We start from the raw sequence: 27,979 nt of genomic DNA, 5'->3' as shown, positions 1-27,979 counted from the left end.
GAGCCTCTTTTTGCATTTTCTTCTCTATTCACAGTGAAGAATGCGAGACCTCGCGGCTCAGGTAACGAGCAGCCTGCTGCAGTTTCCCGAGGTGACCATTCAGGCTCTTGGGGAAGATGAGCTCACCCGAGGGTCTGTGCTGCGCGGGCGGTTTTCCAGAGGTGAGCCTTTTCCTTGAAATTGGGTCTTGCTGTGAAGTTGTTACTGCCTGGAGGTGACCTGAGGCACGGGGTCACAGTATCAGCTGTGTCAGGTTGGTGCTGCTCAGGTGCGTCAGGTTTTGAGAGAACAGAAAGGATGAACTATGACAAAATGATGAAAAATGTTAACATTAAAACATTAGTAGAGTTAAACTTTGAAAGGACAACAGCCTGCGCCAGTCTTGAGCTATTAAAATAACACGGGCAAGTCAGTGAGCCCTCCTCAACTTCTAATGGAATGAAAGGCAGTTTTCAAAAAAGTCCTGGTGTGGTTTTGGGCTGTATTTATTGGTACCATCATAACATCCCGTGCAGAACTAGTTTTTCCACAGTGTTAGAGAGGCAGCCTCCCCTGCTTTTTCTTTCCTAGCCTGACTAAAAACAGAAGGAAGAGGAAAGCCCTGTTAGGCGCTGCAGCCAGCTTTGCAGAGCATTTAATGGGACGCAGAGGAGTGTCCCGGGAGAGCTGCTGAGAGCGGCTGAGCAGATGAGGTAGCTGACTTTGTCGGTGATCTGAAGGTAGAGCCGGGGGCCTGCCTGGGTGTCCGGGCTTCTGCTGAGACCATGTAGAATCTCTCTGTGTGACTGTAAGTGCAGTAGTTGAGTTAATACTCCCTTTGTGTTGGAAGTAGTTCAGTGAAACTAAATGTGCTAACTTCTCTCTGTGATCAGCGCGTGTAAAAGTTGAAATTGGCTCCCGCAGTGCCCATTTTGAGGTAATTCCTTGTTGAAGTCCAAATCCCTGCCCAAAGTGGGCGTGTGTCGAGCAAAGTTAGTCAACTAGAAAAGAATTGGCTGAGATTTTGCCATATTTGAATTATGCTTTAGGAGTTGTATTCTCATATGTATTTAGATGATTTCTAGCAAAACCAAGCTGAATATGGTATAAAGACTAGAGACCAATCTATTGTAATCTTTATCCCAAACAAGCAGAATTCTTCAGTGCAGGAATGCCAAGTCCAAATGCAAAATAATAAGGTGGTTCATTTTACGATGCATTGGTTGAGGATTCAGTGGGTGATTTTCAATAATCGACCCGAATTCGGTAAGCCTCTCTTGCTCTGTGAGCTACTTCTGTTGAAGCAAAGGGGCAGTGATTGTGATTTTCCCGTTGTTTTCAACCCTCTCCTGGGAGTTTGCTTTAGCCAGCCTTTTCTCTTCTTCCAGGGAGAGATGGGCTGGCCTGGCTGGCGTGTGGCCCTCAGCTGGAGGTCGTGAGCGCTGTGACGGGAGAGCGGCTCTCTGCACACCGTTTCAGTGGAGCCCGTGAGCAGCCTCCCACCATCCGCGTGGTGAAGGAGGTTTCCTGGCAGACGGGAACGGGGCTGCTGGTTGGCTTGAGAGAAGCAGAGGGAAGTGTTCTCTGCCTGTACGACCTTGGAACATCGAGCGTGGTTACAGCAGTAGTTCTGCCAGGAAGGGTAGGTGCTTTTTAATGGGGGAAACGTTGTCAGGTGCTGCATAACGCTGTTTCAGGAGCAGCTTTGGAGCGTCTCTTTGCTAGGACGTCCATTTTCTCTATTGTGTCATCATACTGTCACTGCAGAGTGTCCAGTCGAGAGCACCTTGATGTGAAATCGTGGGGTTAACGGTACCGTTATCCTTTGAGTTTGCTGAGAGAGTCAAACAAGTTTTCTGGTTTTACAGTAGAGCACGTAGTTACCTCATTCTCCACTTTGACAAAAAGGCCTTGAAAACTACCTTTTTTTTTTAGCCAGAGTGACAAAGAACTCGTCCTCACCCTGCCTTTCAAGTGTTGGTAACATACATGTCCTGAATGGTTCATTATGTCAGAAATACTGTCTTTAAAACATCTCAGACTTCCATGGCTGTGCTGTAGCTGACTTCGGCACATTCCCAGGAGTCTCGGACTAGCAAGCAGGTGACTTCAGAGCAAAGCACATTTTTCTGTTGACTTAGGATGGGAAAAAACAGGCTTCACTGCGTTACCTGGCAGGTGGTTACAGACTGACTTTCAGCCTGAAGCCCTTGAACCTCTGCTTATTGCATATGGTGCTTGTGCCGGTGGGATACTCTGGTGTAACGTTGCTAATTTTCCCTGCCTTCTCTAACCCATAAACTCAAATGACGTCCTTTCCCCTCGGCTCCTTATCTGAGTGTAGACAAGAGTCACCTTAAGGTAATGGAACATCAAGGTTCCCTCTGTCTTTACCACCTTAGAATCTGCGACAGATAAATACTTCCGTATTACTCAGCTTTCCAGAGCGTGGTTTGGTTTGACTTGCTAGAATCCAGGCGGGGTTTGTTTGTCTGTAGCGCTACAGTGTGACTGCTGGCAGTGAGCGTTTGTGTGGTGGTGATTTCTAACGAGCTGAGCTGGGTTGGTGCTCCACTGTGTGGGTTTGCCGATCGTCCTGATAAATCTCAGCGTTTGAGATGGAAAGGCAAGCTGTGCGCTGACATAGACGTGCAGTCATTCAGACTTGTAAAAGCAAATCTGAATTGAAAACATTAATGGTATTAAATTGGTTTATAAGGGTTGCATGTTTCAGAGCTCTGGAATGGTATTTTCCCCACTCTTGCTGGTTTGTGTGAGGCAGAAGGGCAGCATGCAGAGTCAGGGAGCTGAGACAGGATTTCTGCGTTCCTTCCCAGAAGGAGCTGGCAGCAGTGTAGGAGAGCGTGCAAAGCCCAGCAACAGCCTAAGCATCTGTGTGTTATCTCAACAGGTTTTTTTCCATGCTAATTTCAAAGCACAGCACTATACCAGCTAGAGTGAAGAACATTAACTCTATCCCAGCTGAAACCATGACAGAAACAATATAAATTTGTCTCAAATACTGCGGGCACTTCTAGGAGTAGAATTCTTGTGGCCCAGGGGAAAGGTAAATTCTGTAGCAGATTGCCAGGCAGCGCAGTCACAGCAAGTGCTTGACACGGGAGAGGAGAGAACTTTGGGGCTTCGAGGTTTGGTCAATTTTTCCCCACCTCTGGGGAGAAAAACCCAATATATTAAAAAAAAGGACTCCTTGTGGTGCTCACTGCTCTGTTCCGTTGTCGTGTAACAGGTTGCTGTTGATGTAAAGCTCCCTGGTGTCACTGTGTGACATTATGCAAGGAGGCTGAAGGGCAGCCCGTGTTCTTTTGTTGTGGAGCCTTAGTGCAGGAGCCCTCACGTGCTGGTGTCTCTGCTGGAGCAGTCAGGGCTGTCCCGGGAGGGGCTGCAGGTGCGGAAAGGTCTGTCTTCATCAGGGCCTTGTACTAAAGCTGCTGGCAGGCGGCTCCGCGTGTTACAGAGCAGCGTGCGCGTCTCCTCAGCCGGAGCTGGCTTTTGGCGAACCAGCTGCTGGGCTTTTTGCCGCTGTTTCGGCACTGAAAACTTTTCTGCTTTCCCTGGTTGCTCTGTTGATTCTAAATGAGGACTGGTGTAACTTTCCCTAAGCTGGTATCTCCCTTCCGCTCTCTGTAACAAGACTCCCTTGCCGTGGCAGCGGTGTGTCTCCCCTGCAACTTGGCCACTGCCGCGTCTGACTGAGAGCCGAGATTTGCCCTAGTACCTGTTTGGCAAAGAAGGCGTGGGCTGTATCCCAGTGCTGACGGGCTGGGGGCCGTGGGAGAGCGAGAGTGAGTTTGGCCTTTCTTACTCCAGTCCCTTAAATACGGTCAAGTTTCTTGCATTTAACGGATTTTCTGTGTTGTCTTTGAGTTAATGGTTTCTAAGTAGAAAATGGAACTTGGTAAGCTGTGATAATAGACTGCACCATTGCAGTTGGAGTGAGCTCAGCGAAATCCCTGCAGGAAACCCCGTAAACGGAAGGCAGTAACGGATGTTTGTACAGGACATTTTTGGGGGTTGGTTGGTTTGTTTGTTTTGTCTGGATATAATTGGGATCAATGCTGTGTTTTTAAGTCTGAGAACCCTGTATTTACTTTCTTGCTTCTGATGGGCTGATTCTGGCTTCACTTTTGAGTGATTTCTATCAAAGCTCGTCAAAGAGCTTAAATACTAACTTGTAGTTTTCCTGTAGGTAACTGCTGTAGAGCCCATAACTAACCCCGGAGGAGCCAGCGCGAGGCCTTGGCACCTGCACCGGGCTCTGCAAGGGTTTTGTGGCGTGGCAGCGGTGGCGACAGATGTTGGTCATCTGCTTGTGGTGGACCTTGGTTTGGATGATCTCTCTTGCAGTCAGAGGGAGAATGAACCATCAGGTGAGCTTGCGGTTTCTAAACTTGAACGGAAAAGTAAGAAAACTTGTGTCTTTTAAATCAACAACACGCATCCCACTTTGAAGCTACTGCTGTGCAGACGTTTATGGCTGCTGATGACAGGTGGCGGTTTGACATCGTCTGGCCCTGAAAGGATTAAAAATGGGAGTGGCTTCATACTCCTCCTAAGGTTACAAATACCCCCTCCCACCAGGGTCCCTCTGTCACGGTGATTCTCACCAGCGAGGGGTAGGAATCTGACCATCCGAGGCGGTGCAGCTGCCTGACAGGAAGGTGTGTCGGACGTGCCCTGTTTCCTGGGAATGTTCTTCTGCTTCTGTTCATTGACTTGGGGCAAAGTTGAGGCTTGTTTTTTAAAGTAAATATGCCTTACCAAAATCCCTGCATTTCACCAAACGGAACCTGTACTTGGTGTACTCGGATTGCATATGCTGTTTTTGCTCTTACAAGAGTGGCCTCGGGAGCTGGTGTCACTTCAAGTAGCTTCACCATGAGGCCCAAACTGCTGATGTGCAGAGCCCAGGAAGAATTTGTCTATGGAGGTTACGCTTTCACCTGGTTTTGAAATAGGAGCGAGGATACCTGTCCAGTCAGAGAGTTCCTATGTGCTCTGAATGCGTACAAAATGGGAAGAGCAGACAAAGTATTGCATCAATGGGTATTTTGCCGGGGACGGTAGCATTAGTTTATACATGTTGTCACATCAGTGTTTCAAATGCAACCTGAATGGCATAACGCATTCCTTTATTGTGTGGTTTTGTGCGTGTAGCTCTAGTAGTTGTCACCAGAATTGCTGCTGGAGTTCCACTAAGAAGAGAAATGGTGACCGGGGAAGGGAGACATCTCTGCCTTCAGTTACAGTGTCCTTCAGGAACAGCAATATCGACCCTGTGCTACATCAGCAGAAGCAACCAGCTCGCCGTGGGTTTTTCCGACGGCTCCCTGTCACTGTGGAATATGAAAACTCTTCAGTGGGAGTAAGTCGGCCTTTGCACTTGGTCACGCCTGGAGGTGCAGGGCTCTCAAGGCTCTGCTTGAGGAGGAAGTCTGTTAATTTAAAGAGCCCTTTTTCAGGGAGGGAAATGTGGAGTGTAATCTTGGCCTGTTTAGGAATCCCCTTCTGAAGTAACCATTGAGCCATACCTGGATTCAGTGGGCCGCCTTCTGCCCAGCGGGCTGGGATTGTTCTCCTTATTGTGCCCGTGGGCTGAGGAACTGCGGAAAGCTCCCTTCTCTGGGTTCTGTCAAGCAGTCAGGGTGTGAGAGAGCTGCTTTCCATAAGGCAGTTTGTTCCACCAGCAGTATTCAGTGACAGCAGGAGTTGTGTGTGTTTCAATGAAAGAGACTGTAGACATTATTTCTCAGAACCAGCTCCTGCAATGAGGGCACCCATTGAAAGGCTGAAGTATGTTAATGATGGGATTGTGGTGATCATATTCTTCAAAGCGTCCCGGTTGAAAGGAGTGAGACGTGAAGGATCAAGAGCTGATCTGTGGCTGAAAAGACATTCTCTCCCACATTTCAGCCTCGACCAAAAGAGGGGACTGACCCATGCCAAGGCAGCGATGCATGGGAATGAAAGTCTGCTTGGAACACTTGGAGGGGGAATAAGGGTCATGTCAAGGGATAAGCAACAGAGAAATGAGGGAGATGATTTCAGCTCTGCCAAAGAGCAATCCCCCCTGGAATATCTGACCCAATTCAGATCGGGATTCACTTAAGCAAATCTGCAGTGACTCACCGGGAACTATTGGCGGCATGAATAGAGAGTGGAGGGATAGTGAGGTGGCAAGAATAGATTGTGAAGGTGCAAAGAAGGTTCAGAAGTCTGGAGGAGAAAGGCTTTAGATAGTCCAAGTAAAGAAACAAGACACTACTGGTGTTTGGCGCTGTTTTCAGCTTGTGCAGAAGAGAGGCTGCATTTTCAGTTCAATATTGAAGCAGGCGACAAGAGTAGGAAGAATCTTTTGCCTGGCAGCTGAAGGAATCTTTCATGTTCCTGCTCCGCAGGCAGAGGAGGAGATAAAGCCAGGTTATTGCCCGTGATGGACAGTAATTTCCTCACCTCGTGGCTGTTGCATCAAAAGCAGTCGCTCCCGTGACGCCCTTGTTTGAGACGGGAGCGTGACCTTCTGTGCCTTGAGGAGAAGCACGTCAGGGGCTCTTTGCTCAGAAGATGCTTCTCCCCTTCTACAAACAGGCAGGGCCACCAGGCTCACCTGCTTTCTGTTTTTGTTAACCCTGCAGGCACCACTGTCAGCTTGAAGGAGGAAGGATTCCTGTCTGCGCCGTTACTTTTCAAGAGCCTGAGCACGATCCTCGCAACTGCTGCTACTTGTGGGCTGTTCAGTCGACGCAAGAAAGGTGAATAAAAGCTTACTATCGGCCACTGATTTTTTTTTTTTTTGAGTATTTGTTCACCTAGAGTTGACCCACGTGTATTTGTTTTGTTGAATTAGCCGTGCAGGAGATTCTCTCCGGTATGGAAGGGGCTGACGGTGCGATTTGTACAGGATGTAACAGGGATGGAGAGGGACCTACTAGTTCCTCCCTGCTGAAAGGCAGCAAAGCGACAGTGGCTCTATTTCTGTGCTGGCATTCTTCAATGGCTTCCTTTGTTTCCTGATGACTGCTTCATGATTTGCCTGATATTCACACCGTGGTATGAAAATACCATGGAGCGCAGTGGAGGCTGCAGCTCCAGAGCACTAACGGTGCGGATCCACCAGCCTGCTGCCCCTAAAGGAGGAGGTGACAGCATGGCCGGTTCCCTGGTGCCAGCCTGAGCCTTGGTGAGCCAGCTCAGCTCGGCTGGCAGGGAAGGTGCTCAGCAGCCAAGTCGGTGGTTTCCTGCTGGGCTAATGACTGAAAGGAGGGTGTGGAAGGTGCCGTGTGTGCAGGGGAGGGACTGGAGCTTTGGTGGGAAGGGAAGGGGAGAAAGATCTGCCCCTTTCAGCATCAGCAAGCTATTTACTCAGCTCGGCTGCTCATGGAGTGGCAATCTTTTTCAGTTTGACTGTAAAGCAGTTTTGATTGCGAGCTCTTCAATGCCAAGAACTGTTCCCAACCATTTTTACTCCATAGAACATCTTGAAGCTTCCAGATTGTATGGGTAGCCTTTGCCCCAGAAGCTGTTAGTGTCCAAATTTCCTCCTTTGTGGTTTAGCAGCTAAATGTGACCAATTCTTAGGTTTTGGGAAGGGCTGTTTTTCTTTTCAGCAAGACAGTGCTATTCAGGAAACCTCAGCCTAGACCTAAGGAAAGGGTAACGAGGACTATAAAGCAGCTTTGTAACCAAATGTCACCATTTGTACCTTTTCCAGTGAAGGCGATGCCGTGAGTTTACATCTGTTGCAGTTAGCGTTCGCAGACAGGAGGCGCTTGGCTTCAGGACAAGCCATGTACGAGGTAAGACGTGCACGTCTGTGAAAGGATGGAAAGAGTCCTTTTCCCTAAGGGAGTATCAGTGAAGTTGGCAGGGGGAATATTGACCATGACAATTCAGAGATGACTTAAAAAGAAAGAATCTTTTGCTGAGTCTTCCCGGGCACGGCCTTTGTCCATACTTTTTGAAAAGAAGTCGTACAATTTCATACCGCCGTGTCGTGTGTTCCAGCCAGGGCCGTCTGCAAAGAGCCCGTATAAATTCAGTTCCTGAAGAGGCAGCAGCTTTTACAAAGAAAATGATTCTTCATTTAAACACCAAGTGAATGGCCTGTAGGAAGAGAAGACAGGGCTTTGAGTAGCTCTGTTTAACCAAACTGCAGAGTTGAATAAGGTTCTGTCTGTCTCCCTTCCTTAAAACACGGGCGTACAGCTTTATTCTGTTCCGGTCTTCAGGTTTAAATTCTTGTTTTCCCTTTGAGCTCTGTCAGCAGGACTTCACAGGACGCTCACCTGCAGGGTCTCTTCGGTGCTGGTCCTGAAACTTCGTAGCTCTAAAGAGAACTCTTTCTACTTTTTGGCTGCGTTACCTACGAACTCTGCTCTTGAAGCCAGCAAAATACGCAAATACAGTAAAGAGTGGTCTGATTTGGTCAAAAAAGTATATGTAAATTTTTAGAAGTGGCTCCAAAGAGGTTGTGTTTAAAATAGAGATGAACTAGCCTTACCTCTCTGTTATCTAACAGATAGAAGACGCGTTTTTAGAACGTATAATTTTATTCAGTGTTACGCCTGAAACCCTTGCAAAATCTTTTTGATGGGAAAGTAATCTTAATTCAGAGCATGTCTTTCCTGTTGAGGTGCGGTAGGAGAGGATCTGTGCTCTACAGCCTTGATATTTATTAGTAGTATTTCCTAGAATGGTTAAGAGAAAGCTTGCCTGTTCTCAGAGTAGGTGAGTTAAATGTAACATATCAGGTCATACGAGAATGGATTGTCTCATGCCAGTTCCTTCTAGAGCTCTGAAACTTTAGGAAACTTGGGTAGAATGAGGTACAAGCAATTTTTTTATTTTCTGGTAGGTTTTTGGAGATTTTTAGCTGCTTAGCTTTTGGTTTTGTTTGGTTGGTTTTTAATTGTAGAGCTGCTCTTTGTCCACAATCCACACACCCATGTGTTGTAGGGTAGAGCATTTGACCAAGTGCTGTATTTGGAAAGACAGTATTTCAGTCAATGCTTGCTTAGCAATTGGTGGTCTCAGAGGTTCCACACAATCCTGCTGGAGTTTCTGTAGGTCTCAAAGTAGTTGGCTGACTCTGTAGGAATTCGTGCCCCTAAACGCCTTGCCCACGTGCATGCCATGTCCGCCGGGTTGTTTTGCTGTTGGCTGCACTTGGTGAAGGCAGGGAGGCATATTTCACCCTTTAGTCCCTGAGGAGGTGAGAGGAGGAGCTGGCAGGAGCTGACGTGGTTTGAGAGAAGAGTGTGACTCAGTAAGAAGTTCTCATGGCTACTCCCGAGGGATGGGCTTTCACTCTAGCGGTGTGTGCCTATAGATAATGCCTCGCAAGAGAGCTTTGGCTGCTGGAAGGCCGTGACTCCTCTAACTTCATCAGTTCTGTGATCAAGTCATGGAGCAAAGCGCTTTGCATGCCTATGTATGGCATTATTTCAGATCTCTCTTTCTAGATAAATACGTAGGTTTGTGAAGAAACCGGGATGGTGCAAGGAATTCTGCAAAACACATTTAGAACCAGTAATGCGAGGGAAATGCTCAGTTCTGAAAATGTGCAAAGCTTTTACGACCAAACTTACCCGTTACGGTTTGACACTCAGTTCTCTTGCTTGTCAGCTGTAGTTTCTCTTTGCCATCAGATTAAGCGCCTGGGAGAGATACAGTACAATATGCAGGTTCTATTAGACATAGACATTCTTTCCTACTGAGGTGTAATGTCTGCTTTTCTCTCAGAATGACCTTTCTCTCGCCTGTGATTTTTTCCGCAGGGTTTGGCATCCTGTGTTGAAAAGTACAGTTTGGATCTGACGGGTGGAGCCTTTCCCTTGAGAGGGCAGGGCAGCAAGGCCAAACTACTCAGCTGTCAGGCTGTAGAAATCTTTCCCAACTGCATTGACAGAGAAGGCAGCGTTGATGAAGGTTTGTTCCTGATGCCCGTGTTTGGTTGTTCTAAACTAAATGGCTTTGGCATCCAAGCAGTGAATGCTGTTCCATACCCACAGCCTGAAAGTCTTCAGTATCTGTATAGACTAACTTCTTGGGCTTATTTCAAAGGAAAAACTGGGTGCTTAGGTTCTGTGGGACTTGTTAAAATAAACCCTATTTTTCCCTTCAATGCTTGCTGACATGCTGTAGCGATGTATGGTGGGGTCACCTCTATAACACCTGTCAGTCATTTTATTCCTCCAGCTCTCGTCTTTGAACAGTAGGATCATCCCCTCCATTGCTTAGGAATGTTCCCTCAACTTTCTTTTTTCCCCTCTTCCAACCTATGCCTGCACCTGCATCCAGCTGGCGGCCGGTCACGAGTGCTGTTCCCCAGGGCTCGGTCCTGGGGCCAGGTCTGTTTGATACCTTCCCCAAGCACCTGGATGAGCCGGCAGCGTGCCCGCGTGGCCAGGAAGGCCACCAGCATCCTGGCTTGTATGAGAGATAGTGTGGCCAGCAGGAGTAGGGCAGTGATCGTCCCCCCCTACTCGGCAGTGGTGAGGCTGCACCTCGAATCCTGTGTTCAGTTTTGGGCCCCTCACTACGAGAAAGATACTGAGGTGCTGAGTGTGTCCAAAGAAGGGCAGCGAAGCTGGTGAAGGGTCTAGAGCACAAGGTTTAGTTGGGATCTTAGGGAAAATTTCTTCACAGAAAGGGTTGCGAAGCAGTGGAACAGGCTGCCCAGGGAAGTGGTGGCGTCACCATCCCTGGAGGGAGTTAAAAGACGTGCAGACGTGGCGCTGTGGGACAGGGTTTAGTGGTGGGCTTGGCAGTATGAGGTTTACAGTTGGGCTTGATGATCTTAAGGGCCTTTCCCAACCTAAATGATTCTACGAGTCTATGATCTGCCTGTGCACTTTGCCCTCTCTGTGTCTAATAGGTTCCTACACCTACAAGCTCTTAAAGCAATAGCTTCTGGCTTCCCTTGTCCGGATCGACAGTTAAAACTCCTCTGGTGTCTTTCATTACCTTGCAATAATGAGATGTGCATCTCTGGGTTTGCACATCCAGTGATGCTCTGAGCACATCTCTGAGCCGGCTGCAGTGATAACTTTCACAGCCTTTTGTTTGGGTGTGTGAATGCCCTTCCCTCTCTTCTTACTGGCCTTAACTTATGTCTGCTGTTACAAAGACGACACTGGCGTGACTTTCTAGGCTATTTGTGTTTATTAGCTTTGTCTTAGTCCTGAAGAGGCAGCTTCCACCTCTTTTGGGGTGCCATCCTCTAACAACAGCGTGTCAAAATCTAATGAAAACCCCTTTGGATTTTCTCCACCTGTGGCATGATTCTGAGGAGAGGGCCTTCTAAAACCTTGTCAAAAACAACCAACAGGCGCACCCACCAAAAAACCCAAACCAAAACCAACAAAAAAAGCCCTTTCGGTCCCCTTTTCATGAAGTCTGAGGCATGGAAAAATGCCTGTCATTTTTCTGATGGCTCCTCATTAGCTTTTATCCAGAAACTATTCAAGTTGTATGCCCACATGAGCTTCTGTTGGATGTGGGTTGAGGTTAGAAAGGAAGCTGGCTTCTGATTTATGAAACTACTTGACATCTTCAAAGGCAGTTTCAGCGGCTCACACAAGTGAAAGGGCACAGAAGTTCACGATGACACGCAGTAAAGCGTGGGAGGCTCCCTGAGCAGCCCTGATGAACTCAGCAGAGAACAGAGACCCATTTTGCCAAATGACCTGTCTCCTGGTTCCCTGCTCTGTCAGGGTAAAGGATGCACCCCCCACTTTGCTCACATCTGGAGAATGCCTTCTCCCCAGAGACGACAGACCATGCCACTTCTTGAGAGAACCCGAGTGTAACATGGTCAATGTTTGATGTTAAACTCTTTGTTCCAACCTCCTGTTTGTTGGGGTTGGGTTTTGGTGTTTGTTTTGTGTGATAATTGTGTTCTTTCATTCTGACTGTGCTGGAAAGGAGCTATTCGTAACACCTGTAATCGAGTCGAATCTGGAAATTAATAATGCCAGCTGAGTGATCAAGTGTATACGACAAGAATTTGTATGCTTTCTAAAAGCAGCAATGTATGTTTTCCTAGGGTGGTGGGTTGTTTTTTGGTTTTTGTTTTTTTTCTAACCATCTTGATGCACTCTTACTGTATGGGAAACTTGATTACCTGACAATTGTGTATTGGGTTTGTCTTAGGACGGATACAGGTTGAACTTGCAAAGAGGGGCAGCATGACTGAAACCTATCACAGAGGTGATGCTATGGTGTACATTTTTAAAATTCTTCTTAGTCAAGTGTTGTGTTTCATGAGTGACGTAACAGAATGAAGCCAAACTAGAAAGTGATGTTTTGAAAATGTCAGATAGATTGTATTTTCTCCCAATAAGAAACAATGTCTTGTCTTTTCCAGTCATATCTCCTGACACCAGTGTCTCCGTCTTCAGCTGGCAAGTGAACACACGCGGCCAGGGAAAACCATCTACTTATTTGGGTGTATTTGACTTTGACTGCTGGTATGAGGCTCAAAAGCCAGGCTCACTAAGGTAGGTTTTTATGAAGCTGGTTTCAGTATCCCTCCCCATAATTCACTGGAAACTCGGCGTTTAGCTTCTGCACTTGTTTTCTTTCAGGCCAGAAGAATCCCTTCAGGACTGCCCCTATTTTGCACTGTGGTCACTGGACGCTGTGACAAGCACGACTGCTCCAAACCTCCTTCTGGATGTTGTGGTGCAGGAGCGCAGCCTAAGCTGGAGAGTTCCTCCTTCTTACCCACAACCTGAGCTGTGTTTTCATCCAAGCACCTATAATTTTGGTAGGTATTACACGGCTTTGAGTAGTGATAAGCTTAAACCGAGCTCAAATGCCATTTATTGGTTCTCCTGGTCACTGTTTGTCACGCAAAAACCCAACCAAACCGAAACACCCCAACCCCCCACCCACCCAACTGTGATGACGTTGTACTGACCAAGTGTGTGCTGTTGTGACACCTGCCTGACAGGCGGCTGGGTCTGGGGGTTGGGTGCTTCTGTAACGCAGCCCGTGAGGTGGTGCTGGAGATCAAATGAAATGACTCTGGGCTGAAGCTCAAAGCGCAGCACCTCGATAGCCCCGGAGGTAAAATTTCTACACTCAGCCATTATTTTTCTAAAAAAGGCTGTAAGTGATGTCATGAGGAAAACGGGTACTCAGTTGTACCTTTCCAGAGGTTGCTGTGACAAAAATGTAAACTGGTGCTACCATCACGGTGAGAGTATGGAATGTTGTCCAACGTTCGTTGTCTCTGCAGATGGCACGTGCCTGCTGAGCTCTGGAGTTGTTCATGTGACGTGCAGCGGCTTCCAGAAGGAGGTGAGCTTTTACTGTGTCTTTATGGAGAATGTCAAGGGATGGAGCTTTCCTAAGCTTTCCATGGCGCTGCTTTCGGTGTCAGGGACCATTTAATGCTCCTCCTGCCCATCCACACGCGTAACTGCAATTGTACCCTGCCAGTTTTATCAAATGTAATGTTTGAGGTCCCCTCTTGGGAGTGTAAACCCACCGTTGCCTCCCGTTGAAGCACGATCAGGGACTGAATGTCTAGAAAGGAAGAGAGCGCTGCTGTAGGAGCAGGAAGAGAAAGTCGGGGAAAGGTGTTCCTTCTCTCTCATCAATGAGTGCAACTGCCTGCGTGGTCCTGAGTTCGGGTTTTGATCCCTGATGAGCTGGGAAAAGAGGACAGAATGGAGAAAAGGAAGCATCGTTCCCTCAGAACAACCTTCAGGCAGAGGAGCACTTGGTAGGAAGGGGAGAGCAGTCTTTCCCTGCCCTCATCTTCCTCTCTACTGGATTCCTCACCAGATCTGTGGGGGTGCGTTGGGGCAAAGAGCACTTGTGCACAGTGTGGTAGCTAACATGAACGTCTTGGCAGGTTGGCCTGGCCCATAGGCTGTTTCTTTTGCAAGCCTGATGTAGGCTCTTCCATTCAGATTGGGTGATCTGATGTCAGCTCCACGTTGGAAATAATTGGGAAATGCAGAAATTTGTCATACCCTTTGCTGAATTGAGACTAGATCATTCAGAGGCTTGTTAGGGATTTGAGCAGGAATTGCTTGTGAATGTGAGTAAGACAAATCTCAGAATTAGGGGCAAGAAGCTTGGTTTGGGGTTTTGTTTGCCACCGTAAGTCGTACTCGGTGTGTTTCCTTGTCTGAGACTGGTTTTCAGAAAAAGATGGAAATCTGATGTGTGTATTCGAACGTGTAGAAATGGCTTTGAATGTGATGATTTTATTTAGAAGGGAAAGATACTTGTGAATGTGCTTAAAAAGCCAAAGAAAGAAGCAAACAAAAAGCAAAAGCCCTAAAAAGGACAATTTGATGAGGGCTCAGTCTTGGGCCCCTCGGGACAAGAAGGACATAGAGTTGCCGGTGCGTGTCCAAAGAAGGACAACAAAGCTGGGGAAGGGTCTGGAGAACAGGTCTCATGAGGAGAGGTTGAGGGACCTGGGGTTGTTTGGCCTGGAGGAGAGGAGGCTGAGGGGAGACCTTATCGCTCCCTGCAGCTGCCTGACAGGAGGCTGTTGTGAGGTGGGGGTTGGTCTCTTCTCCCAGGTCACTAGCGATAGAACAAGAGGAAACGGCTTCAAGCTGCACCGGGGGAGGTTTAGGTTGGATATTAGGGAAAATGCCTTCACTGCAAGAGTGGTCAGGCCTTGGAAGAGGCTGCCCAGAGAGGTGGGGGACTCACCATCCCTGGAGGTATTGAAAAGACATGTAGACGTGGCACTTGAGGCCTGATTTAGGAGACATGGTAGTGTTGGGTTGACAGTTGCACTCATTGATCCTGGAGGGCTTTTCCAACCTTAAGGATTCTATGATTCTATGTTTCTATGTTCATTTCACCTGGAAGAAGTACCAGAACACCAGCTGCACTAAGCTGCTCCTTAACAGTGCACGTCTGTGCCTGCCTGTGCTTTGCCCTTCTGAAGGATCGCCACGGCATTAGAACACAGTGTTTGAAGCGCCTAAAACTGAAACCTATTAGAACATCAATGTTTCACTTCTTTTCTGTCATTTTGGGAAATGACAACTTAATGTTTGGGGTGTCGTAACTGCTTCATGTCTTCATAGCCTGGAAAGCTGCTTGATCTTGGCTTCACTGCTTCCATGCAAACGTTGCAGAGTTCTGTTTGTTCTGTCCCCTTCGCGCATTCCTGATGGCAAACTTCTCTGCACCCCATGTGCCATGGGTATAAGCAGGGCACGTTGCTGGGAATAGTTAATTGGAACGCAGTAAATTGAGAGGATAATGCAGAGGCATGCAAATAAAGATTAGAATTAGCCTTTGGGAAGTTGATGTGTCAGGGGAAAAATTCCATGTGCTCCTCACAGCAACAAGCAGCCCAGCCTGTGATGCCTGAGTGAGTGTAGGGTTAGAAACAAGCACTTACTGTTGGTGGTTGGGATGTTGACAGCAGGTGGGATTCTCCTTTGATTTCGCCTGTTACTTTTAGGAGGAGCAGTTAGACGCGGTCTTGTCAGCTGCTGCCCAGACAGGTTCTGTAGGGCTTCTGACTGGCTGCATTAAGCTTTGGACATCTAAAGGTAAGACTTGTTATGTTTTTTTTATGTTGCATGGTTTCTTCGTTTGGAATTCTTGATTCATTTCTTTTTTGTTCTCTCTTTTTAAAGAGCAGCCAAGTTCTGCTGCTAATTTACAGTTTGCCCTTGACTGGACATGGAGCAGGGTGATCTATACACAACACGAATTTGATGACATATGTGAGTACTAGTGCAGCCATGCTGCAAACCTAGAATCAGTCTTTCCAGCTGAGCTCATTCAGTGATCTGCTGGTAGATGGTCTTGCCCGCAGATCTGGAAGTGCACTTTGAAACTCTGCAATGGCTCTGTAGGCTAACGATTTCATACCTGTTCTTGAAAAGGTGTTGCGCTGTTTGACGGCTCCTGCAGCTCCACTGACCCGCAGAGGTTACAGGCTCTGCAGCACCGCCAGTTGCTTTTGAGCAACCTTAGCACAGTCTTGAACTGTTTTCTAACAGAGGCACAAGAGCTCGCCGGAGAAGGTTTGTCACAGTATTTCTAACTCTCTGGTATGTCTTATGAAGATTTGGAACGATGCTGGGGCTGTAATTGTGGAAAGAGGAGCTTCTGTTGGTTTTGCTGATTGGCAGAAAGTCAAATGTAGCGGGGAGAAGGGGCTTAAATGGAGGGGTTGGGGCTGCCACTTACCGCGCGTTGAGTTCAGGGCAAGAGTTTGTTGGGGAGCTGGTGCGAGTGGGTGGGGAGGCTGCGGTCAGCAAGGAGCTGTGCAAGCACCCGGCTTGAAATTACAGCAACGGGATGTGGCACTGTGACAAATACTCCCTTTGATTGTCAGCTAGCAGTGCGTGATTGCATGCAAATATTGGATTGGAAATGACTAAAATCAGAGAGGAAGCCTAAATGAGTAACATGTAAAGTGAGTTGCCTGAGTTTCTGTAGCTGTTTCTATTAGAACTTGTTCCTGGCATATTGAGGAGAAAAGAGAAAATCCCTTTGCTAGAGTAAACGTCTCTGCTACGTGAAGAACAGGTGCCTTATCCATGAGTGGATTTAGTAGTTCCAACTTCACTTTTTTTTATTAAACCTTTAGTGAATCTTCTTCTTTGTAAGGGTTGCTTGTGATTGTGGGCTTTTACTTCAGAGAAGGACGTGATACGGAGTGAAAAATGCACAGGCAAAGATTTCTACCGTGTTATTTTTCTACTTTCTCTTTAGTGCAATGAGGGGAGCTTTATAAAAAACAAAAGAAATTGCACACCAACAGTCCTCTTAAGCTTCTTTTCATGTTTTGCAGACTTGACAAATAAGCTGGCGGTGACCAGCCTCGCAGCTTTGTATGCACGAGTGGTCCTCTGGTTCTGTGGGTCCCGCCTCCTGCCCGAGGGCTCAGGTAAGCCTAAACTGTCACGCGGCTGTAGCAGTCAGTGCTTCCTATGAACACGTGCTTCCCCATGGTTTTGTCAAGGCTTCATCAATACCAAGTCGTGCCCGTTCAGTGACAGCAGATGCTGAAGTTCTGCTGCTGAAATTGAGATTTCACTGTTTTTTCAACTGCGTCGTGTAGAATGATGGAAGCAGTTTCTTTCCGGGGTGTTTCTCAGAACCAGCACTAAGCCTCTGAGGGAGGGAGTTGCTCGTGCCCACAGCTTGAAATCTTTGGATTGTAAACAAGTAACTCCTAAAGCACCAACACGGGAATGCTTGATTTTACAGTAAAAGCCTGACGTGCGTGTTTTGAACTTTTTAGGGATTGTTTGAGGAAAAAATACACCTTGGAAATAGTTCATCATTTGGATGGGTTATAAATCCTATTGTCAGCCTTAACTGTCTTACGCATGTTCACATGACATGTTTAAAAACCCATTCCCTTTGAGAACTGGGGGTTTTTTTTTAGAGTGAACTTCAGCTGACACTACATGTTCTGGATGCTACATCACCTGTAAGCTTGAAATGGCACTTAGGACAAGGAGGAATTGACTCCTGTGTCGTAGGTCTCTTTTAGCAAAGGCAGAAGGAGGCTGGGCTTCTTTCAAAGTCGGAGGCTGGCCTGTGCTTTTGATGCTTAGCTTGTGTGTTCTTCTGTCTTTTTAGTCAAAAACTGTAGGTTGAAAATGTGATATGACTTCTTTAACTTACTTCTTATTTATTGCCTGTAGGTGATGAGATGCGTTTCTCTAGACCTTTCTACAATTATCCTCTGATTCGGAGCTACTACGCTGGTCATCGACAGCAACTGGAGCGTTTATCAAGGTAGGACGTGCAGGAAAGCTCTAGAGCAGTTCCACTGCAAATTCAGAAGCGGCAGCGAGTGGCTTTTCCATCAGCAGCTGTATTTGCTACGCTTCATGCATTTGCTGGCAACACTCTTGACTGGAGTGATGCGTGTGTCCTGCTGAACAGAGAGGTTCCTTTCCCGTGTTGAAATGTTGATATATACCTCTGCTTAGTGCCCTTTGTTGGTACCATCATTGTTTTGACGTGCACGTAATTCATTGGCAATTCTGTGTCATTTGTTACCACTGGAAAAGGTCGTGTGGTGAGGACAGGATCAGTCACGGCCAGGTCAGCAAGGCACGGCCTTTGCAGAGCAATTGTTCTGGGCACAGAAGAAAGCGTGTTTTAGGAAAAAAATAAAACAAAACAAAAAACAAAGCAAAAATAATCTCTCTCAATGACCAGTGATAGATGGCGATAAGGGGATTGGCCCAAATCTCCTACTCCCAAGCACCGCGGTGTCGTTGAAGGAGATGGGCAGAGTCACATGCAGCTGGCACGGCCAGCGCTCTCCTGGCTACTGGATAAAAGCCCCTTCCTCACGGGAACTCCCTTTCCTGGGCTGGCTCACGAGCATAATGGTGATGCGCCTTGGGTTAGGTGAGAACAGATTTTTCTTTGGCAACTGTTCTGTAACCTAAAGAAAGTCCTCAAGTAGCCGTGGCTGTGGCACCGTGAGCAAGGTGCAGCAGGAGGAGTCCAGGTGGAAGCTGCTCTATGTCAGGCGCTGGCTTTCAAGCTCCTCTTCCTGCGCGTCCTTCTCAGGTAACTCTCGTACAGGCTCACGGGCTCCTTAGAAGCACCACCTCCAGCGTGCTGCTTCTGCTCGTCCTCCTCGGGAAATGAAAGGCTGGCGTCGCAGCCCGCAGGAGCCTGCGATGGGCTTCTGAGGAATGCAGTGTTTCACAGGCCAGCCCTCCGTCACTGTGATGGCACGTGCAGAGGCGCAAACGTGCTGCTTCAGGTGATACCAGAATTCAGCTGCGGGCTCAGCTTTCTGACCGTGACTGTTTTTCAGTAACAGAAGCGAGGTGCTGAGACCAAAGCCTGACATTGCCGTGCTGTGGTCTCACCGCTGTGCGTGGGAACACTCCCGCTGGGGGCATGAGGTTTGGGGTAGCTTTGCTCACACTGCCCTTGTATTACAAGTAATGCGGCACAAAAGAAAAACTGAAAACTAAAAGGTCGCTGCAACTTTCCCCTTAATAAGGGAGCTTTTTGGATTCCTATTTGGAGCTCCTTTAATAATTCACTAGGATCTAATGAGCACCTTTCACCTGACTCCGAAATTTCTTTCCAGTCTACTTCAAGTCATGATCATGCCTTTGTCTGTTTGTTCCTTTCCTGGAGTCGTGGGAGCTTTAGCTGGTTTTGTTTTGGCTGGAGGAAATCTGTGACACCGAGAGGCTGCAATTAGTGTTTTCCTCTGTCAAATCCTCGCTACGTTTTGTTCCAGAGGCAAATGGGACTCTGACTGCCTGATGATCGATGGGATGGTTTCCCAGTTGGGAGACCAAGTTGAGGAGATGTGGCAGAGAGAGGAAGGAGGAACTGGGAAATACCCACCTCCTAGTTTACAGGTGAGTGTTGTGTTCCCTGAAAACAACCACCACCACCACCACAAACCCCAGCCCCAGCCCAGCCCTCCCCCAAAGCCAATGATTTCTCAAAGAGAGGAGTTTTAAAAAGCTTCTACCTTTTCATTCCAGGCACTGCTGGAGCTCTATTTGCTAGAAGGCGTTGAAGAAAGCCACAAACATGCAATCGTATCCCTTGGAGTTATTTCTGTCACACCTCCAGTATACGCGCATCAGGGGTCTGAAATGTCTGTCACCTACGCGTTCGATGCATTTTCTAATTTGTGCTTCAAACGCACTGCGGATGAACACGTGTAGTTGAGAATTAAGTCGCAGACAGAAGCATTGTTTGATTTCTTTGTACTGTGGATTGTTTAGGAATTTTTAAAATGTTTTGTTGCAAAGTCTTTTCTGATGTGAGAAAACAGGTTTACTAAGCAATGTTAAAGGTAGAAAGCTCCCCTAGATTGTCTCAAAATGTAAACTGTTTTTCATTTTTGAAGCACCCACAGCTGTAGCAAACAGCTGCTTCCTCGAGCGATGCACTAGAATGTGCTGCTTCAGAGCAAAAGGATTTCTGACAGCGGTGTACCAGGACCTGATGTTGCTGAAATCATCCATTTTCCAGCACAGCTAAGAGGGCTTGCTTTTGTGCTGTTACAAGTGCGGGCACACAGAATAATAGAGAGAGAGAAGGGAAAAGTCATTGGGCAGAAACTGAACTTTTAAGCTGCCGAAATACACTGTGTTGCTTTGGCTGTGTGTTGCCTGACCCGAGAGGGGAGCCTAGAGAGCAGGGGCTTTAAAGCTGTTGCACCCCGGAGCTCTCTGATGAGAACAGACCCCCCAAAACAGCTGTCAGAAAGAGAGAGTGACACTGCCGATGAGTGATCCACATACTGGTTTAAATCCAGTTTTAATCATGCAGAGCTAAGCTGTGCTGTAAGGACACCCTAATTTCAGTTGTTTCATATACGCTGGAAAGGAGGGAAGAAACCAGCTGTAGAATTTGTTTGCTTTAATAATCAAGCATTGGCCGTTCTCGTGTTTTGAATGTCCAGCTGGTGGCTCCAGTGACTAAAGAGGGAGCCTGTGTTTCCAACGGAACTGTTTAAATATCGAAAGGCAACCTTTCTGAATGCCTTAGAGAAATCAGAGAGTCTGTCTTTCTGGTTATTTATTCAGAATGCAATTTTGTTGTTAGGGCCTGACTATCTTCAGGTTGCAACAGCATAAAATGGCAAGACTAATACATGAGTATTTTCTGCGTCCTACCACTATGATATTCTTATTTCCTTTTATTATCTATTAATATTCTATTAACAATAGTAATAATGTTATTTCATGTGATAAATTGTTGGTCTTGCAAATCTATTAGCCTTAATTAGATACTTGATATCAGACAATTTACTTGCTGCTAGACATCACGCATCCCTTTCCGAACAAAACAGAACCTTCCGTCAACTCCTTCGCAGCTGCCTTTGCCATCCCTTCGGGCCTTGTTAAGCTTATTCGAGGTTTTTGGCTTCTAGACCACAAGGACTATGAAGTAAGCATGTGACAGTTTAGTTGGGCACACATTGCAATACAATGCTATGATCTATCAAATGATGTAAAAACCCTGGTGCTTAGCTGATACCAGGTGATAAAACATGGGAAGCTTCTTTTTTGTAATGCTGCTTCAGCAGCACCTTCAGCAATACGTGATGGTCTGCAGTTTGGTTTTAATTACGTTGAGAGGAAATGGATTAAGACAATGAAGAAGTCAGCGTTAATGCTTGACGTGTGACTTGCCAAAGCCGTCTGTTCAGGTTGTTCTCAGCAGAGCAGTCGAGCGCTTTCTCAAAAGCAGTGGTTTGGGGACTTTAACTATTCAAACTGCCATCCTGGCAGCAAGACTTGAGACAGAAGACCGCAAAAGTGACTTTTCAATCTAATTCATGTTCCCTCTGATGCTGAAGGTTGTTCTTTGCCCGTCACAATGTTAATATAACCTGTTTGCCTGGGAGAATGACTTGTCTTTACGAGAGGTGATGTTTGCCTACGGAGATTTGGTTATCCTGGCCAGGTGTGAATCACTCCTGTCAAAGGACTCCCTTTGTTCTGTACGGCTCACGGAATATCTTTTTTCTGCAGACACTTCAGCATTTATATTTACCTGTCCGGTACCAAGCCCTTCATTAGTCACCATCTAAGTTTATTCAACAGAGATTCACCCTCACTGAAGACACTTTTGAATCGTTTTGTTGTGCGCGTGTGTGTCTCTATATCTTAAGAAACCTGATCTCTACCTTCTGCAGAGCTCCCTGGCCCTGCTGCTTGAACCAACTGCAACCAAACCTGTGTCGTGGCAAGACGTGCGAATTCTTCAGTCCCTCATGTGCCAAGGAGAGCATAGGCGAGCCCTCAGATACACGCAGGTGATGAAGCTCTCGGCCTCCAGCTGTAGCGAAGTGCGGCTTTTCCTCACTGTGCTGTTGTCCAATAGGTAAAGAAATATCTGCCACCATTTTGGCACTCAAATACTGTGAGAGGTGGAGAACAAACACTAGAAATCACAATCCCCTACACTTCCTTTGAACTTTGAGCACAATATCTGGGGGGCATCTTTTTGGTGATACCATTAATATGCCTTTACGTCTCACAAAATTAACTACAGGTGCATGGCGGAGGCTTGGGCTCTGCTGCAGGAGCACACCACTCAGTTAAAGGAGGAAGAGCTATTAAAAGACATGTATGACATCTGTCGGGAGATGGGACTAGTGGAAGACTTCCTGAGGCTGCCTTTCACAGACTCTGAACAAGTAAGTGTGGGCAAGAGGAAAATCTGAACCCCGTCTTTGCCAAGAGAAGAGGCAGGGTCATCATATATGTTTTCAAATGTGTTATTTCTCATAGAAGTGTTTGGAGAAATTTTTACGGACTCATGAGATTCTTTTAGTCCGGCACCTGCAGCGTGCCAACTGTACGGCAGCCCCACAGCTGAACCAGGCGATGAACGTTCATCTCATGGTAAGCGTAAAAGTTCTGCCAAGTGTGCAAGGTTCTCTTAGGGGTTACTAACTAGATTTAACAGTGCTCAATAAGAATCCTGCTTTCTTTATCACACCCTTCTTTGAAATACTTGCAATAAGCATCTGCACCTTTCGTTACAGCTGAACCTAAAAGTTGAACAAAAAATTTCACTTCTCCAAAGCGACCCTGTGAAGTTGGAAATTCTGTGTTCCAGGCTGTTGTTGACTCCACGTCAAATAGTTTGTTTGTGTCTGAGGATTAAATAAGTGTCGTGGTTTAGCCGGCAGCTCAGCCCCACACAGTCGCTCGCTCACTGCCCCACTGTTAGATGGGGGAGAGAATCAGAAGGGTAACGCTCGTGGGGTGGGATAAGAACAGTTTAATAATTAAAATTAAAAGAAACAACAGTAGAAATGCAATGTAAAGGAGAACAACGAGAGGCGCAAAGCCCCGCGGGAGGGGGGAAGGGAGGGGAGAGGGGGAACGAACCGCCGAAACAAACCACACGCGCCGCAGCCGCCCACCGACCCGACGCCGCGCCGCCTCTGCGCTGCCACTGCCCACCCTCAATATACTGGTCATGGTGTCACATGGTATGGAATGAACGTGCCATTGGCCAGTCGGGGTCAGCCGCCCCACCATGGCCCCGCCCCTCCCAGACCCGCCCCCCCGCCACGCGGCAGAGCGCGGGAAGCCGGAAAGGCAGCCGCCCCCCACGGTGAGGAGAATTAACCCCTTCTCATCCAAAACCAGCACAATAAGTATCTTTCCTGTCAGCCACTCTTACCATTCAGATATTCAGGGACGTACGTTATGTAGGAACGTTCGGATGATTGGAGGTTGTTTGGGTCACTGTGGAATGAAGAGTGTGTTGTATGTCATCTCTGGTATCTCGCAGGCAACTCTGGGTGCCAACCCACAGGCAACGTTTGCATCATGGGTTGTTCTTTTTATTATTTCCTCAAGCTATAGCGTGAGGTCTGAAATTCCACAGCTTTCGTTTTACCACTTTTTGGACAGAAAGTCTTACCTAACTTCTGAGTCTCAAAATAGGCAGGTCAAATTCTGTGTTATGGGAACTTCTGTTGTGGTTCTGTGATCCATCTGCTGCTTTCCAGAACCATAGTTTCCCAGGGAAGCAAACTTGTGGGGTGGTTCTGGAAGGCTGAGGTCCTGCGTTTGAAAGCTTTCATCCCGGGGGAAGGGGTGTGTAGGCAGCTTTCTCTTCCTCATTTTAATCCTCACTTCCTCTTGTCCAACGTAACCCACCGCTGCCCTGGAGATTCAGTCACCTGGGGCAGCGGCGTTTCAGGAAAAACAAGGGAAAGGCACTATTTTGTCAGCCATGTGAAGCTTGTGGGTGCTGACAAGCGTGTCAGAATGAGGTTCTGCAGGGTGCCGGCATGGTTTTAACTTAAAGTTGTAGGTTCTGCTATTATTCTAGTCTTCCTTCCGCTTGGCTAAAAATTCCGGGTGAAGCTGGTGTGCGCTGATGGGCAGAACTGGCTGCCGCTCTGTGCAGGGGGTGTATTTTACTGCACCTGTAGAGGAAACATATTCCCTAATTCGAAATAGCACCGACAGCTCCGTGCAATGAACTTCTTGTAACATTTAACTTCTTGCTTTACGCTTCTCGTTCATCAGAACGACTGTGCTCCTCGCTGGAGACAGAGAGCAGTTGCCAGAAATTCTCTCTCAGCCCAGCACGGCAAGACCCTTCCTAGAGGTCAGAGGCAGCTGGCTGTAGAGAGAGCCAAGCCTTACCACCTGCCTTCGTCCGGACCAAGAGAAGGTAATTTTTAAGGGGGGGAATATAACGCACAACTAACCATCGCTTTGATTGCACAAGGCTGATCGTTTTTCCCTCGTGCTTTACAGCTGCAAGACCAAAGCCAATCTCGACAGTAACAAAACCAGCTAATGCAGGAAATGTGCATCCAAGGGCACCTTTCAGCAGTCGTGTGTTGGCCAAAGTTAGAGAGTTATGGGTAGGAAACGAGCAGAAACCCAGTTGAGAGAGAGTTTTTCTGTTATGATAATGTTTGCTATGCAAAATACATGTGTTTATATTATGGTAAATGTGTTCAGAGAATTTAAGATGGCTAAAACTAAAACCCTGATTACCATCAAGCTATTGGTGTACACATCTTGCTAGACTTGATTGTGTGATCAAATAGTGATCTCTTCCCACTTGCTGACACATTTCTGCTTTGTTTCTGCCTCTTTTACTTAAAAATAGGCAGAACGATAAAGAGCAGGAGAGAGGCCAGTAGCTGTCAGATGAGTTTCCTACAGGTGCTGTGGCCAAATCAACCCCAGTTCTGGTATGTTTGGCCGTGAGGGCAATGAAGGTCAACTACTGCCCTTCTCTGCTGTCCTTTTGCCATGAGAAAAGACCAAGGCCTTGGGCAGATCGTACTATAAGGACATGCCCGGCGTGCAAATAAGGCCGCAGATAACTAAGTAGTTTAATCCCCCATCAGAACCCCTTCTCATGGAAGATGACTCTCAGGGTTGTCAGCGCACTCCATTTATTTGCTGCAATTCATCCCTTCCCATGTAACCAACCATAAATAGCTTCTGGTGGGGAAGAAGCAAGCTCCAGGCAGAAGCCAGCCCATAGCCTCTTGTGAGTTGTTAGGCAATGCTTGTAACGTCTTAGCCTAGGCCAGTCGGAAAATGCTATGAAATAATAGAATTTCTCGTAGTAAGATTGCATTTGTTTCTTATGTTGTTGGTACTTTTGTCTTCTGTGCAAAACTTGCAGGTTTCCATCGCAGGAATGCTGTTCTCACCAAAGCAGTCACGATAATGAGTGCCTTTGAGATGCTCGGAGAGAAATGTTCTGCGGTTCCTTCTGAATTACAGCTGTTCCTCAAATAAAAAGCGTTTTCCAATGCACTGAGCTGTGTGGGTGACCCATACGTGAGGCAGAGGGAAAAATGCAGGTGACGGTTCCTGATGTGCCTGTTGGTTCAGGTCACTCACTCCTGGGCCGTGCATCACCCGGCATGGCTCAAGAGCAGGCTTATCCCACAGCAGCCATGGGTGTGGTGTGCCTTGAGTTGAACTTGGTTTAAACCCAGACTAGACCACGACTTATTAGTGAAAGCCCGATCGCTGGTAGTTTGATACTACAATTGTAATGTTAATACACAGAGAGAGAGGGATGCAGGAAGTAGGTGTGTGATTTCTGTGAACACCGACAGCACAAGCGTAGATGACCCTAGGAATCCAGGGCACAGGAAAAGCTTTGCTTCTGATCTAGCCTATTGGTCTCATAGCAGCTTCCTGAAGGACGAGAACGGCACGCTCATCTCCGCAGGATCCAACAGTGATGTGGGCCAGGTAAGCCTTGAGTCAAAGAACCAACTGGAAGCAGCTGTCAGTAATACACAGTTGTGGGTCAGTCAGTTAGTTTATCTCCCATTATTAACATTCATGTAAATGTAACGAACAGGGGATGATTCCTCCAAGCGTGCACACCTGCCATAGTTCCTTTCTGACATTCATACATGGAAGTTAACACACCGCACCTCTCTAATACATAATCATTGACCTGGCTGGGCACCCCCTTCTTCCATGGGTCTCTATCTCCGCCGCTTAAGTTTAAAGGTACAGTGTGATTTTAATTCACTGCGCATGCTCAAGAGGAGTGGGATGGGGGTCAGCCCTTTCATCCCTCAGTTGAGTCGGGGGTCACTATCTCCCGCTGTTGGAATTACCTTTCCCCCAGTGACTCTGCGTGGGCAAATGTGCAGTTTTTCAGGGCCTTCTGGGGCCAGAAGTTCCCTTTGATCACTGCTGACTGAGTTGGGGCCTTCCCTTCACACCCTTCTTTGTAGCAGGATGTTCCCACTGTCAGTCCTTGAAGTTCTACTGATTTGTATTCTTTTAGGAGGTTCCTGTCAATGGGGCAGTCATTGCTAATAGCCTCCTCTCTGGCCCAAGCATTGTTTATTATCTTGTTAAAATTCTCAGGTGTTACCTTCTCCTCCTGACTCACTCGCTCTCACTGCTATTCTCACTTGAATAGCAAAGGCTATTAAAGACCAAGGGAACAAGCTCAGCCAAGACCTGCTGAGCAGACGCCCAAGCTGCCCACTTCTCGGAGGTCTCCTCTTGTGCCTGCAGTGGTTGTGTCTGCTGGCGCTCGCAAGGTTCCTGCCAAGACAATGCTGCCTGTAAAACCTTCAGGCTTTACCTGTTGCTCCTCTGATCTGGAAGACTGACTCAGCAAACAACACAACCATCCAGGACATCAGTATATGCAGCGCCTGGTCCCTCCTGCCTCTCTTTCTGCAAAAAACAGTCACAGGAGAAAGTGCTGGAAAGCAGGCTCACATTCAACCTGTGCAGCAGCAAATCCCCCGCGGGCTAGAGGGGAACTTCTTCCTCGACGTACCCGTTTTCTTTTGGCTAAGTCTGAAAAGCAAGTCTCTTGTGACTGGCCAGACTAAGCCTTTCCTGCTGCCTTAGCACGCCCTGATCTCCAAACACAGTAACAACGGATAATAAAAGCTTGCCTTTTCTCCTTACTGCCGGTTGGGACCATCCACTGCCTGCTTGGAAATCAGGGGTGCACGTGTGCTACTGCTTCGGTTATAAGGTAGGAAGATGCTTGTTTGTATTTCAGAGCCTTGCAAGTATTCATTTAGGGAGTTATCACCATGAGCATGGCTAAGCTGGCTGCTTGGCTTACAGCTGTACGGGGCACAGACAAAAATTGCTCTCAGGCTTGTCCTCTTGCTCAGACATCTAATGAGGCAAAGTCACCGCAGCATGACTGCTTCTAGGGCAGCAGTCTTCTGCCTTGCTTTTGCCTCAGAAACTGGCTGCAGATAGGGGTGGGGTTGTTTTGCCACAGGGTTTGTGAGCCCAGCTTTGCCTCATCCCCCTCCTTCTTCAGCTTGCCTGGCTGTGGCTCCTCCTCCCCCTGCCAGGCTGGAGAGCAACGAGGGTGGTAACATCTGAAATGCGGGCACTTGTTCTCAATTGTACCTGTCTCCTACGGGAGAGCTGAGAGACGTTGCTCACAGAAGACGGGCTAGGGAGAACACAAGGCAATCTACATTAGTCAGGTGGTAAGGGGCCAAAATTTCCACCACAGACCACCTCCTCCTGGGTGAAATGCTATTGCCAATGGCGAAAAGCCTCAGGTTTTTTTAAAGGCAAAACCAACAAGGAGACCAACAAAAAAAAAGCTGGATGATTTTTTTCCCCCTCAGCTGGGCTTGTTTTCCCCAGCCCTGGCCACTCTGCAAGGCGATGCTTGTCACCAATATGAGGGTGCAGGAGAGGGCCCAGAACAGGGATGTTGCAGGCAGCACATTTCTTGAGGCTCCCAGTAATGCAGTCGCTGGGGATTGATCAAGAAATCGGGCAGTCGCCCAGAATTTCTATTTTTGCTCTCTCCCCAATTCCCATGACTCTTTTTTCCCTTTCTCTTTCTCCTCTGCCTGACTCCCCGCCTGTATTTCCTGACTCCTGTCTGTCTGTCCTGCAGCCTGTTGCTATGTTTTCCTTTCCCCACACCTCTCTCCCCCGCTCCCTGGCCTTCTCCTTCCTCTGTCGCCGCGTCCTGGCCGCCTGGTTCCCCTCTGTGCTGCCGCCTG

The 27,979-nt window shown here is 47.5% G+C and overlaps 1 protein-coding gene across 1 annotated transcript; it reads left to right on the top strand.

The window, feature by feature from the left end:
- Positions 1–40: 40 nt before the first annotated feature.
- Positions 41–24,456, top strand: LOC135317498 (protein ELYS-like). Its single transcript, XM_064473791.1, has 24 exons — positions 41–161; positions 1,368–1,621; positions 4,190–4,370; positions 5,158–5,365; positions 6,636–6,752; positions 7,712–7,796; positions 9,777–9,927; positions 12,368–12,500; positions 12,588–12,769; positions 13,244–13,305; positions 15,455–15,539; positions 15,627–15,716; positions 15,879–16,023; positions 16,523–16,527; positions 16,793–16,888; positions 17,655–17,748; positions 19,229–19,352; positions 19,482–19,538; positions 20,752–20,898; positions 21,650–21,837; positions 22,009–22,153; positions 22,248–22,361; positions 24,009–24,156; positions 24,243–24,456. Exons 1-24 carry the CDS (start codon positions 41–43, stop codon positions 24,377–24,379), a joined length of 3,069 nt encoding a protein of 1,022 aa, XP_064329861.1. The 3' UTR covers positions 24,380–24,456.
- The last annotated feature ends 3,523 nt before the right edge of the window (positions 24,457–27,979 follow it).

The sequence above is a fragment of the Phalacrocorax carbo genome, chromosome 26 (assembly GCF_963921805.1).
Source record: "Phalacrocorax carbo chromosome 26, bPhaCar2.1, whole genome shotgun sequence".
Lineage (NCBI taxonomy): Eukaryota > Metazoa > Chordata > Aves > Suliformes > Phalacrocoracidae > Phalacrocorax > Phalacrocorax carbo.
This window is presented reverse-complemented; position numbering and strand designations above follow the sequence as displayed.

What these genes read in the sequence shown, in the direction of transcription:
- LOC135317498 (XM_064473791.1), top strand. Translation starts at nt 41, where the DNA reads ATGCGAGACCTCGCGGCTCAGGTAACGAGCAGCCTGCTGCAGTTTCCC. An exon ending in TCCAAGCACCTATAATTTTG is followed by an intron (nt 12,770 to 13,243) that starts GTAGGTATTACA and finishes TTGTCTCTGCAG; the next exon opens with ATGGCACGTGCCTGCTGAGC. An exon ending in CTTTCACAGACTCTGAACAA is followed by an intron (nt 22,154 to 22,247) that starts GTAAGTGTGGGC and finishes TATTTCTCATAG; the next exon opens with AAGTGTTTGGAGAAATTTTT.